Raw genomic sequence first — 14,437 nt, forward strand, 5'->3', positions numbered from 1 at the left:
GAATATTCAAGAGCATGTATTTGGTAGCATTTAGGGAGATGCATGGCGTAGTGAATAAATGCTCAATATATATTTGCTTTGTCTTCATGCAGAGCTTCTACTTGATGAGCATTAAGAGGAATACTGAGCTCAAAATGATTATCTGCTGTAAGGTTACAGTTTCTCTTTGTTCAAGTAAAGGACCCACAAGAAGACATACCCCCTTTATCACCACCATAACCGTGGGACCTGTCCCTTGGCATAGCCCCCTCCCCGCCCCTCCCCCCCCTCCCCCCCCAGTACCTAAGTGGTCTGCAAACTTCTTTGCCTCTTAGGAAAGCTTTTAACTTAGTTGTAGAACGGTGCTCCTTTCAAAGGACCTGAATCTAATTTGCCTCTCCTGGTTTAGTGCAATTGAATCATCTCAGGGAAACGAGAAGCAATTAAGTACCTGTTGCTAACAAGGTGCTGAAATAATCTGCCAACAGATGCAAGGTGTTTATTTATTAGTGGAGTATGCCATTTGAGAAGACATTACATTGTCACTGTACAATAGGAATTGCCAGAATTGATTTTCAAATGGAGGCATCATGGGCCTAAGAACACTACCTCTGAAGTGCACTGAAAGACAAGTAAGAGGGCTTGTGAACACTGGTCAAGGTTAAGCTCAAGTGCTGGTGTCCAGCCCAGTGGGAAACACTGCCGGTGGGATTTGAAGGATCTGGAAGGTAAGGAGGAAAAGCAGCTTTTTAGCGAAGGCCCTTTAAGTCCCAGTTCAGGAAATTATTAAATTCATTAGCCAGATACTTACAACCAGCTATTACTGCCCAGCCGAAGGAAAAAACAGTGCCAGCAAATGTTTTAAAACTACAACTAAACAAAAGTCAGGAAGCGTGTAATTAAAACTGTACCTTTATTGTATTGTAAAGAGTTTCACTATGACATGGAAAATATTTAAAGGAGAAGGCTGTTTAGCTAATTTGTCTGCAAGTGAACTGCTTAGTGGAAAACTATCCTAAATTAACTGTAAGGCCACCCACCGAGCGAACCTCATAAAAGGCCATGGCTGCTCAGCTTGGTTCTGTGTCGCCATTCAATAATTACTAGATAAATGCATAACTAAAAGCTCTATTACACTAATAATTTGTACCGAGATAGATGTGTGGGACACCCTGCTGGGTTAATTTGTCATCCCGGCAGCAAACTTCTAAAGAGAGCTCTTCTGTAGGGGAATCCTGCTAATATGTGGTCCCAAGGAGGACAGGTTACAGGAGAAAGACCAGTTGACTCCTTAATCTCTTAAAGAGGCAAAAGGCCCCCAGGTGGAGTGCCAGAGAGAAAAGTAGGGTGATTAACCACGTGGGCCTAGATTTAAACTCATCGTGAAGCTGCCCTCCCTTGGGATTGTTTGCCTCTTTCCCTCCACCTGTCTCCATCGCTCTCTCCGTCTTTCCCTCCCTCTCTACCTCCCCCCACCCGCACCCCCACCATAGACCCACGTGTGCACACATGGTGAAGGCAGTGGTTCTGAGCAAGGTTGCTTTGAAATCCTCTCATTGATAAGACTTCCTGGTATCGCTTGAACTATAAATCACGTAATCAGCTGAATCCCTATCAGTTCTTTCTTCTTGGTGTAGCTTAATGTAACGTTGATTCCATGTTTTGGACTCCTTTATTTTCCTTTTTTTCGGAGTAGAGTAACAAAGTCAATATTGGACTCGAATCTCCTCTTTATGTGGAATGTTTTCTTCTGTCACACACACACCCATGCACACACGCACACAATTGCTGTTTTAAATATGAAGCTCACATTGAAGCTTCCGTGCACGGTTTTCAACCTCCCCTATTGACAGAACCATAAATCATGTTAAAGTTAAGTGAATTACTGTAGCATGGAACTGTGGCTTTAACAATGTTTATGTAGTATCAGCTTATCATCCATGTAGGCACAGGGGGGTGAGCACTGATATTTGAAATGGGAATGTACGGCCCTATTAATGTGGTTGCAGTATCACAGAGATCACCTATTTCATGCTGCACCCTTTGTAGTGTTGAAATTAGTGTACTTAATCACGCGTATAGAATGGTTTTTAAAATGTATGTTTCCACAGTAAATTTACATTTGACATGTGCCATTTCTTCATATTAAATGGCGGTTGCCTTTCCCCCCCCCATCAAACGCTTCCTTTTTCTTATGTGCAAAACACCCGTGAGCAACATCAGAGTTGCCAGGTTGCAATACAATAATAAGGGACCCGAGAACAAACACTGCTGAAAGGAAATAAACCGGTTGACCTCCAAAAAATAATTCAAGTGGGAGCAGCGGAGTGCAGTGAAAAATGCATGGGCCGTAGAGTCGGCCAGAATAGAATTCGGATCCTGGCTGGCTACTTGGGATCCGCGTGTGCTTGAACTAGTCACCTGTCTTCTGCCTGCCTTTTGTTTTCCCACCCGTACAGAACTTTAAAGCATGAGGAGGAGGAGGAGGAAGTGAAATGACATATGGAAAGTGCTGGGTACTGTCACAAAGATGTCACTAAATGTTCACCACCTCTGGGATGTCTTTTATCCTCACTTTGAATGTGGTTCTCTTGAGAGGGTCCTTACTTCCTTCATTCCCCACTCCTCCTCCCCAGTTGTCTTCTACCTGCTCTCATGGGTCCTCTCCGGGAGGAGCCTCATGTGCCCAGACCAGGAGATGTGGTCCCAGGGAAGTGCACCAGCCTGGTTACCCCGTCACACTGGGAGAATAGGGGAATCTCCCCAGTGGGGCAATAAATAGCTCCCTCCCGGGATGGGTAGCCCTTCAGCCATGGTAGGGACTTCACTTTGGCATGTCTTCATTCACACATGGCTCTTGCTAAAGTTAAGCACCGTTTTTGTTCGCAAGAGTCTGTTGTTGATAGGAATCAACTCAGCATATAATTATTGAGCACTTCCCATCCACCAAGCAGTGTGCTAGGCCCTGATGAGCAAACCAGACAACTCCTGTGCCTGCAGTCTAATAAAACAGACAGATATGAAACAGATTACTATTAGTGTGATGAGATTAATGAGAGGGGAATTCAAGAAAGCGATAATATAGCACAGGTATGTAAAGTATTTGTGGGGGTCCCTTCTATTGGCATGCAATATGAATTTAGAAAACCTTGGCATCCCTGAGGGATATCTCCAGATCTTCCCAAATCCAAGTTCCTGAACACCATGAAAAGTTGCAGAATTACTGCATACCCTGTAATGAATGGCTTTGAAGATATGTTAATATAGACTCTTTCACGTGAAATATTCTTGTCAGTGAGAGAAACACATCCAACTTCCTTAACCATCCCTCTACTGCTCTGAAAGAAAATCATGGACTGGTGGTGCCTGTAACCAAAAAGTCTAGGGGTTTTTGGCTTCAGGTAGAGCTGGATCCAGAAGCTCAGATGATACCTTCAGAAATCTGTATGTTGTTCTCTCCCCTCAGCTCTGCTGTCTTCTGTGTGAACTTCATTCTTAGGCTGAATCTCTTCGGACTGTGGCATTAATGATGTGAGCAGCTCCAGGCTTAATTCTCACCAATTTAACAATCCCAAGGGAAAGAGAACAGCCTTTTCACAATAGATCTAGGAAAGGTTCTACTCCCGGATGCTTATGGCTCTGATTGTCCCGGTTTGGGTCATTCGCTTGGGTCACTTTTGGAACAGTCCTTATGTTTAAAAGATAAAGGGGTTTCTTATTGGCATAGCCTGAGTTGCACGCTTACCTGTGGAGCCAGGGGGTAGGGTTAAGGCCACTCTAAATACATAGACTAAGGCTGAGGGAAGGATAGGTATCCCCTCCCCCCAAATAAAAACCATAAGAGCTCTGATTCCAGACTTTCTCACCAGCCAAAGTGACTTACTCCTGCAGTTAGGACTTGCAGAGCGCAGGTAAGGTCAGGTCCTAGAAAGTGACTATTAGCCCATGCCATGAAACTCCGGGTCCATGAAAACAGTTGAAAACAGTACAACTCTTGATTCCCAGTTATCTCATGTTGCCACATTGCATTGTATGATCCTGATTATTTCTCACGTATCCTAATTTATTCTAAAAAAAAAAACAAAAAACAAAAAAAAAACAATGCTAAGAAGAATGAATAACCCACAGTCTAATACACTATCTAGCACAGAGCTGATTCTCAACACATACTTTTTTTTTTACTTTTTTTTTTTAACATTTATTTATTTTTGAGACAGAGAGAGACAGAGAATGAACAGGGGAGGGGCAGAGAGAGAGGGAGACACAGAATCTGAAACAGGTTCCAGGCTCTGAGCTGTCAGCACAGAGCCCGACGTAGGGCTCGAACTCACGGGCCGTGAGATCATGACCTGAGCCGAAGTTGGATGCTTAACCAACCAAGCCACCCAGGCGCCCCTCAACACATACTTTTTAAGTGAGTGAGCCCCACTATGTACTAGAGTTAATTCTAGTCTCAGATCTTTTCTTCTGTGCTATTTTATCCAATTTATAGATAAAGAAAGGTGGGCTCAGAAATGTTCAGTAATTTTCCCCAGATTAGGAAAGGGAGTGGTGATTTCAAGCCCAGGGTGGTTGAGCTGTAAAACCCACACATGCCATACAGTTTCCATCTTGCAGTAAAAGAAGCCAGGAGGCTGACACAGAGCTGGTTGGTACCCAACCAGGGATCAAAACGTGAACCCCTGACTTCAGACACCGGACTGACTCTTCTCACACTTCCTCCCTGTGTGTGTGCAGTCTACCACAGTAGGAATAAACCCTTCACTCCTCCGGGGTGTATTCAGGAAGATACTTGGCATTCAGGAGGACACTTTGAAAGTAACATATCTCCCAGAAATAGGGGCTTAAACTCCGATGTAAACCTGACAGTTTGGTGAGGGAGATGCCGCAAATCAGCCCACACTTTTGTGTTTATCATGGCTTTTGTTGTTGTTTATTTGCTTGTTTTTTTGCCTTTTTTCCCCCCATGTCGGCAGACCACTTGCAGACCACCCAGGCCCCATCCCTTGGTAATCCTCCAAGAGGCTGGAGCACCCCTGCAGATTTTACTTGGGAAATTCTCCTTTGCAGGACTGCAGTTTGTAATTCCAGTGCATGTCCAGCCGGTTGTTAGAGGACTCCCTGCCTATTTCCATTAACCTCCATGCTTGTCCATTCTGTGGGGTTGCTTTTTTCTCCAGTGTTTTGCCATGTTTCTTATTCCTCATCTCTCATTTTGTAGGATTGCTTACATATTATGTAGAAGCTCACTTTCCTGGGGCACCTGGGTGGCTCAGTCAGTTGAGCCTCCGACTTCGGCTCAGGTCATGATCTCGCAGTTTGTGAGTTCGAGCCCCGCGTCAGGCTCTGTGCTGATGGCTCAGAGCCTGGAGCCTGCTTTGAATTCTGTGTCTCCCTCTTTCTCTGACCCTTCCCCACTCATGCTCTGTCTCTCTCTGTCTCTCAAAGATGAATAAACGTTAAAAAAAATTTTTTTTTTTTTTAAATCTCACGTTCCCTTCATGGAATAGGATTCTTTTCAACTCTGCTCACTCAACAGTCCCTCTTCATATTTCCAGTAATCATCACTGTTGTGTGGTGTTTGAACGCATCTCACCTTAGCCATCATGGCAGCCTAGGCAAATAGTGCACAAATATCACGTGTTAGAGAGAAGGTGGTCAGGATCCAAAGGCTGGGGCACTATCATACAGAGCTTGAACAAACACACTCAGAGGTCTTAAAGCTCTAAATATTACAGCCTTCCCAAAGTCTTAGAGACTGAGTCCAGAAATACTCTATACCTTGATATCTCAGAAACATTTGAAAAATAATTTCTTTCAAAGGGCATGTGCTCCCTTGTTTCAGATGTTTTAGATTTCAGTGTTCTCACTAGGGACCAGTTGTACTCAGTATTTGTGTGTAATTCCAGAGACGAGATTCCACTGGAATGTAAAGCTAGGTGAGCCTCAGCAATTGGGTTCAAACTCTTCATTTTGCAGAGGAGAGAACTGGAAGAGAAAGAAGTTGCCTATATTTATTAAAAATTTTTTTTAATTTTAATGTTTATTTATTTTTGAGAGAGAGAGAGAGAGAGCATGAGCAGGGAAGGGGGAGAGAGAGAAGGAGACAAAGAATACAAAGCATGCTCCAGACTCTGAGCTGTTAGCACAGAACCCGATGTGGGGCTTGAACCCACAAACTGCAAGATCATGACCTAAGCTGATGTCAGATGCTTAACTGACTGAGCCACCCAAGCGCCCAGAAGTTGCCTATATTCATAAGCCAAGTAGTGTCAGAAACAAAACTAAAAGTCCCTTAATCTAGTTAGAAAATTTTCAAAAAAAAAAAAATAATAATAACAAATTTTTCTTTAAAAGTACTCTAGATCTTCTTTAAAAACTTTTTTTTTTTAGATTTAACATGTATTAGATCTCCAATAAACAATTCCCCAAAACCGACATGGTGGCCCTTTCAAGGGAATGATAGAAATTTCTATTGTATTCGGGTTTGGGAAGGCCAGGAGGAAGACATGGGTAGACTCTGGTTAGCTCTGAAGTGTGCTTGGATAGCAGGGGTCTACGTGGTAAAGGCGAGTTCAGTATGGACACTCACGGATTGTAGATGTAAATGAAAAATAGAGTCTAGAGGGAGATAGTTGTAAGTTTCTAGGGTAAGTGTCTAAAAGTTTGAGATCTAAGCAAAGGTACAGGTTCAAAGCATATTCGGTCAAAAAGAGTCTTCATAGGTCATTGTATCCATGGTATCTATGACTATTAGACCAAAGTTGTTGCTACTGTTGTTTTGTTTTGCATTTTGTCGTCTAGAGATTTCTTTTCAAGATGCTTATGTCATGTCCACCCTGATAGTACATACTCTTTCATCAATATTTATGTATTTATTTGTCCAAGAGACAGGTAAACAGAAGGTACCTCTTAATCTTACTTTTCTTTCCCCCTTGTGTATTCTGTGATCCAAACAGGTCTTAGAAAATGGGAACAAATTTCAATTTATACATCTCCCATCCTCATCTCCATCCCTATGATAGTATAACCAATAAAAGAAGCTATTGATTGATCACTTACCCACATGGTCAAGAACTACACCATGTGCCTTATATACTTTGTCTCATTTGATCCTAACAACAAATCTATGAGATATTATTAGCCCCATTATACAGATGGCAATACTGAGTCATAGAGAAGCTCAGAAACTTAAGGCATAACTGGTTTAAGTGGAAGATCTAGAATTTGAATCTATACCTATCTGGCTCTAAAGCCCATGGTCCTCATATTATACCTTTCCCTTTTTTTTTTTTTTTTTTTTTTACTCATATGTTTAACTTGAAATTATACGCACACAGGTGTGGGAAACTAGCACAGACCAAAGCAGGTTAAATAATGGTGAAGAGAGATAGCAAAGAGCTACTACAGTGGGGGATGGGAAGAGTGGGTATAGGTGGTCAAAAGGTACAAGCTCCCAGCATAGAAAAGAAGAGTGGCGATGGGTAGTTAGTAGAAATACAGAAGGCAAGCTGATTACTTTGAAAGCTTCCGAAAGGTGAGGCTTCAGCAGAAAGGCTGATCAGGACAAGAACAGGGTTTGATGGGGAAGAGATGAAAGTGATCGTCAGGTGCTCAACCCATGAGCAGAACATGGCAAGTGTTTGGAGAGTGAACAGGAATTATGTGGGTCTACACCAGGGGCCAGCAAACTGGGGCCCACAAGTTAAATCGAGTCTTCGGCCTGTTTTTGAAAATAAAAATGTAATTGGCACACGGCCACACTCATCTGTTTATGTAATATCTGTGGCCGCTTTGGAAGCATAGCTGCCGAATTGAGTAATTGCAACAGAGACCATGCAGCCTACGAGGCCTAACCCCTTCACTCTCTGGCCTTTACAAAAAACGTTTGCCCACCCCTGGCCGAGGTTATCAGCCAGGGCCTCAGAGCAAGAAGAGTCTTTAAGTAGGTAAAATTGATCTAAATAAAAATTTTAAAAGAACTTCGCCTGTTCCCCCCGCCCCCCTTTCTGTCTGCTTTTGCAGAAGACGTTAGAATTTGGTCTCCAACCTGAAGATCCCCTTAATTAAAATGGAACAGAATACACCAATCATCTTAGAAATGTAGCATAGAATCAAGTTTACTCTGGTAGCAGCAATATAAAAATACTGGTGCTTTCCCCATCATCATGCAAGGTCATGTTTCTCTCATATGACCCCCAGGTCTTTCACATGCATCTCGGCGACGTTAAAGGTATGTACTGTGTGTTTTGAAAACCTTGGCTTGCCTCAACTTAAAGGTTTATGATTTAGAAAAGGCTCCACCTCCTAATGGTTTAAAAACCATTGCTAATTCCCCTTTCCTTGCGTCTCCGTTAAAATAAATCCCATAACTCCAAACTCCTGGGCTTTCATAAGTGGCAGGTCTGATCATGCATGATTTATAAATTACAGCTATGGACCATTAAGATAGATTTCTCAGCTTTAGGGCAGGCTACAGTGGTGTTATACACTGTGGTTTTGAATTTCTGAGGAAGCCAAGTACATAGTAGTTGACAACCCAAATAATTCAAATTCCATTTGCCTTTGTGGAAGGCTTTTTTTTTTTTTTTTAATGCAGTATTTTTTTTTCTTCCACTTTCCTCTTTTAAAGTTCTGCCTTATTAAAACCTTTACTTCTTAAACATGAGTAGTCAGGAGTTCTTAATGCCACCCATTGCTTGATGGAAATGGTTATTTTTGTGTAAAGAACATCTTACTACTGAAGAGAGATGAGTGGCTTTTTCTGGTAATGGTGCTAACACAGAAACAGTTTGGACTCTCACCTGTTGCCACTGACTCAGTGTTGATTAATGGTAAGACTGTGAAGTTTTACAAATGCCAAGGCTTGGGAGTGATCATTCCTTCTGTGAGGGAAGAAGGCCGTGTGTAACACGGTCTTAAAAGCACACACCTGAAGGGGGATTAGGTTTTATTGTTTGCGCTGCTCTCTTGATAGCTTTTCTTTGGAGTCTCGAAAGCCAATGCTAACGTGAAAAGAATCCAAGTCCCTGTCCAATCTGTGAGAATCTGTGACAGTTTGTGGACGAGGAGTAAAGCAATTAATCCTGTGTCAGGTTAAATACAAGAACATATTTCACCCATAAAATTTTGGTTGGAAGAAAAATGTGGGAAGGTTCTATGAGTTTGGGCAAAACTAAAAATGGTGAGGATGGATTACTTTCTTCTCTTTTTTTTGTTTCCTCAAGATTTATAAAAAGAATGAAATACAAGTTTCCAAACTTACCTGGCTATGCCTCCCTGACGTCATCTTATTTTGAGCTAGCATATGTGTCTATAAGGCCTTCCCGCTATGGAGGACTCATAGACCAAGAGTCACTTGGATCAAAAAAGTCTCTCAACATACATAATAACCTAGTAATGACCTTGACCTTCTCCATCTCCAGTTCTAAATCTGCTTTAAAGAAGAAATTATCTTGGGGCACCTGGGTGGCTCAGTCTGTTAGGCATCCGACTTCAGCTCAGGTCATGATCTCGCAGTTCGTGGATTCAAGCCCCACGTCAGGCTCTACGCTGACAGCTCAGTGCCTGGAGCCTGCTTCGGATTCTGTGTCTCCCTCTCTCTCTGCCCCTCCCCTGCTCACGTTCTGTCTCTCTCTCAAAAATAAATAAACATTAAAAAAAAATAATAAAGGAGAAAGCATCTTTAACTTACATATATAGTGTCAAATGTTTAGCTTTTTCTCTTTCAAACTAAAACCAAGAAAATCTTTTAAAGAAGCGGGGTGAGGGGAGGGGAATGGAGTACAAACAAGTAAACCAACCTGTCTGACCTGCTTTCTCTTTTATAAGTATCTAGTAATATGATCATTTTGTAATAAATAACTGAGCTGTACACCCTTTGGAAAATTCTGGCTCCCTGTTTTTTTGAATTGTGGCTACTTTGTTCAGAATGTGTAGGCAGTGCTGTTCTGGCCAAAGAAAACCTGATCAAATTTCCTTCCTTCTTACTCGTATTGTTTGTGAAAAGCCTAGCAGTTGTTTTAAATAAGTCTGGCCTCTGGTTAAAGTTTAAACCGGTAGTGAGATCCACCCAGAGCAGGGTGTTTCTGACACTCTCTGCTGCTCCTGGCCTAGGGTACTAAGAGTATTAGACCCCAGAAGCAGCCAATTTTGTAGTGCCTTTTAATACACAAAATTGTATTAACATCAACATGGATACAGACGGATGCACTGCAATAAACTGTAACCACTTGAGAAAAGCCTTTATTGACTCTCAAGTAAATAATGCACATTTTAAAGGACCTAAATATGCATTTACATAATGTGCTATAATTTTTTATTGTGTCAACTACTCACACACACACACACACACACACATACGTCCATAAGAGATGTTTTCCTCTGTCAAAAATCTGGACTTTTATCATTCTTTGTGCATTACGTTAGCACCACACCAGATTCATAATGGTAGTTTCTTTCTCTCTGTAGGATCCCTGACCGGAAGATCTCAATGTACCTTTAATGAATTTCACTAATTTGGCGATTGATTGGTTTAACCCCAATGACACTTGCTAAAATGATTTGAGACTACTTAGACATAAACATATAGGCACACTGAAAACATCTAATCCAAGAGAAAGGAGAGAAGACAAGAAATAGGAGAGAAGAAAATACAAATTTAGATGTTGCTGAAGGCTGAGCTTTAGAGAACAGAAGAGCAAGGGTCTCATCCAGTAAGAGTAATACTAGCAGTTTATCTAAAGAAATAGCATGTATTTAATAATATTTAACAGAACTGTGCGATGTCTATAACACAACTATTTTCTGTTTGAAGAAATTAAAGCTCAGGATCTTGAATGATTTATACTCAGTTTCACAGTGAACTAATGGCTGAACCAGAAGGTCCAAGGCATGAGAAAGTAAGGGTTGTGAAGGATAACCCTCTGAAATGCAGACTCAGCAATTGCCTAATTTGAAACTACAGGTTAAATGATTTCCTGGTGCTAATTAAGAATTAATTGGTCCTTGGGGCGCCTGGGTGGCGCAGTCGGTTAAGCGTCCGACTTCAGCCAGGTCACGATCTCGCGGTCCGGGAGTTCGAGCCCCGCGTCGGGCTCTGGGCTGATGGCTCAGAGCCTGGAGCCTGTTTCCGATTCTGTGTCTCCCTCTCTCTCTCTGCCCCTCCCCCGTTCATGCTCTGTCTCTCTCTGTCCCAAAAATAAATAATCGTTGAAAAAAAAAAATTTAAAAAAAAAAAAAAAAAAAAAGAATTAATTGCTCCTTATAAGTCAGTCATTGTAGAATTAATTTCATGTAGTACCATGTGTTCTTAGGTTTCTATTAAACCCGGGGCCACAAGGGAAATTGTTTTAAGAAAATACAGTAAACTAAGATCTAAATTTAAGTTGCTAACGATGTTCTCTTACGTATTTAACAACAACAAAAAGGGCAGGGATGTTTATTAACATTAATGGAGGGATCCCAAGATGAGTTGAATGATTCCCTCTGTCAAGTTTCTTTAACTTTTACCCACCTGGTATTTACTCAAGTGATTTTTTGCCTTGGGCAGCATTCTCTGTTGGCCACTACAATTTCATAATTGAACAATCATTTATCACTTTCCTTCGAGCACCTGAAGCATTGCCGCTTTATCATTAAGGTCTGCTTCCCCGGGACTCTTGACAACGAAGTTCCCACGTTTGTGTTTGACGTGCTGCAGAAACCGAGCCTATCATTTTTTTGTGCTTACTACGTTCCCAGCCTTGTTTGGAAAATACTACATTCTGCCCCTGACTAGAAACTATTTGGCCAGATGTGATGCTGGGTCACATCTTCTCGCTACCAGTAGAGACAACCATACCATATCAGATGGTATGGTTAGGTGAGACAAAACTCCTTTGGCTCTTTAAAGCACAATTGGCAAAGTAAGAGATGACCAGAGCCATTTAACGTTTTAGCCTGTGGGTTTAAGCTCAGAGGCAATAATGCATCACCAGATTTATCATTTATTTTGGGAAGTCCTAAGTTTTACTAGGCTTTTTTTCCAGGTGGGGAAAAAACCAAAGTTTTAAGTCTATCTGTATGGTTCTTGGTTTCTGTACCACTCTTGTATGCAATCGCTGGTTGTACGTTCAATTAGTATTTATGGAGGGCCAGACAATGTTCTGGGGATCTGACAGTGAACAAGTAACTAGAAATAGCTATTTACTCAGATGGGAAAGACTGGAAGAAGAGCACATATAAAGGGTAGAAGATCACAGGAATTCTAGTTTCAATAGGCTATGTTCAAGATGCCCTCAATTGCATGACTGAAGATGAAACTTTGTGTGCTGACACCCTGCTGTATCCCATGCCCATAGTAGCAGCCCCATCAGTGTTTATGGGATAGATTAAAGGTTGCATGAATGAAGGGTCCCCTCAGATCATCTGCAAGACGTGGATTAAGACCATCGCTTCTACTCCAAACCCCCATTTGCACTCTTTGCAAGCTACAGATGCTATTCTGAACCCCCAAGTCCTTAGCCATTTCAATTATTACAAAGCACCCCAATACTAAAGACATCCCAGTAAAGAACAAAGAACCCATGGCCAGTGGTCAATGGCAATGTATGATTTTTACAGTCTTCAGCCATGCGTATGGGGTAGTGGAAGAAAGTGTGGCCTGTCTTGCTTCGTTTGTTCCACACTTCTATGAGTCCCTCTCGGTATTAGGAAAATCTTATTCCCCAGACATTGGGGCATCCCTTTGTTTGGCCTCTGCAGGGACTCCCAGAGTTTGAAGACTTAAATTGCAAAGAGTAAGGCAGGATAAACACTCTCCCCTGCTTTTATTTGGGGGCTGTTTCTCTGGCCCTCCCTGAGGAAAGCTGCTGCTTTGGCGTCCCTTGGTTTGAGTATCTCCGACCCTCCCTGTGTGCTGCTCTTATTCTCCAGCAGATTCTATCAATCACCCTTCGAATTCAAGGGCAGAAGTTCTCTCAGGAACATTATCAAGCGGTTCACATAAGTTTTTTAATCTAATGTAATCTTCTTGTACAAATAAAATTTAGCAGGGCTCAAGTAAAAAGGAGTAAGAGTTGTCTGAGATCTTGTATCAATTTTTATGGGCAAAGGGCCCACAGTTCAGCAGGGGTCACTGCCCACTCAGCCTGTGGGTTCCCCTGTCTAACATTTATGCATTTCTGACTTTGGCTTTGAATTGGCCAAAAAAAAAAAAAAAAAAGAGAGAGAGAGAGAGAGAGAGAGAGAAAAGAAAAAGAAAAAAAAAAGGCCACGTGAACCTTCCATGTAAAGTGAGGCATCCAAATTACACAGGTTCATTAAGTGATCATTTACTACATACTTCAAAAAAATTTCATCCTGTATTAGTCCCTAGAAATTTCCTTGAAAGGGGTATAAGAGCTTTAACAATGAATTATTGTCTATGGGTTAGCTCAGCATGAAAGAGGATCCATATGTGCAAACTAGAATTTGTCATATGTAATGTCAGTTAAATCAGGTCTAATCTACCAAATACATTTTTTATTGCTTGCTTCATTAAAAAGGCTCTTAAGGTAATGAATAATCTTCAGCTTCACCAAGGATTATTAATGCCTTTATAACTCATGTCCACTGAAAATGGAAAGACAGCCTGAAACTCTACCCTAATCTAACCTCCATGTTTGTCTTAGAGCCTTGAGGAAGAAAATCTATCAGACGTACCCAGTGTTAAATTCAGCCACATGAGCAGTGGTATGAGTTGGGTCAGGAAAGAAAGAAAAAGGAAGCTGGACCGGGCTTAGGAGCTGTGGCAGAGCGGGTCTGTCTCTTCGTGACTCTGACGCTTTCTTTTCCTACAGCAAGCCCGCATGCAACACCGTCGACTCTTCATTTTCCGACGTCGCCCATTATCCAGCAGCCTGGACCTTACTTCTCTCACCCAGCCATCCGCTATCACCCTCAGGAGACGCTGAAAGAGTTTGTCCAACTTGTCTGCCCTGATGCTGGTCAGCAGGCTGGACAGGTGGGGTTCCTCAATGTAAGGAGACCTCCTTTTTTTTTCCAATTTCTTTAGAAATATTAACCGAATGTAAAAATAACAAGGGGAGACCTTATGACCATGTGACATTGTGCTCTAATGTTGTGCTGATGGACTGCAGGCAAATGTCATATTTATTCTAGATTGTGGGAAAGTTAACTTGCTCTAAGAGTGATTGGCCAGGGTTTAAAAAGTGTTTGTGTTAAGTTCGCAACTGTCAAGTTTATGGATATAAATCATCTCAAGGGTGAACTGTATAACCTTCTAAGGTCTGTGGGCTGATAATTCCACCTCACGCACACTAACCCTCGAGCTCACACAGTTAACAAAATAGAAAGACCAAATAATTTTAAATAATGATTTGGAGGGGAAGGGAGGGGTAGGGGGATGAAGGGGGCACAGATGTTTCAGATCAGCTAAGTTGATATTTTTTAAAAATACAGTCTTCTAACACTTTAG

General features: G+C 41.8%; 1 protein-coding gene across 9 annotated transcripts in view; it reads left to right on the forward strand.

Moving 5' to 3' along the window:
- The window catches only part of NFIA (nuclear factor I A), a 574,225-nt gene that overhangs the window by 500,997 nt on the left and 58,791 nt on the right, over positions 1-14,437 (forward strand). For 8 of the 9 annotated variants that reach the window (XM_086717139.1, XM_086717140.1, XM_086717143.1 and 5 more), the window contains one exon: positions 13,800-13,978. In XM_086717139.1, the coding sequence (XP_086573265.1) occupies positions 13,800-13,978 (179 nt within the window). The remainder of the gene's footprint in view (positions 1-13,799; positions 13,979-14,437) is intronic. The other variant, XM_086717138.1, reaches the window with a different exon arrangement.

Source organism: Puma concolor, chromosome C1 (genome assembly GCF_028749965.1).
Source record: "Puma concolor isolate L17-30 chromosome C1, mPumCon1.1.hap2, whole genome shotgun sequence".
Taxonomy (NCBI): Eukaryota; Metazoa; Chordata; class Mammalia; order Carnivora; family Felidae; genus Puma; species Puma concolor.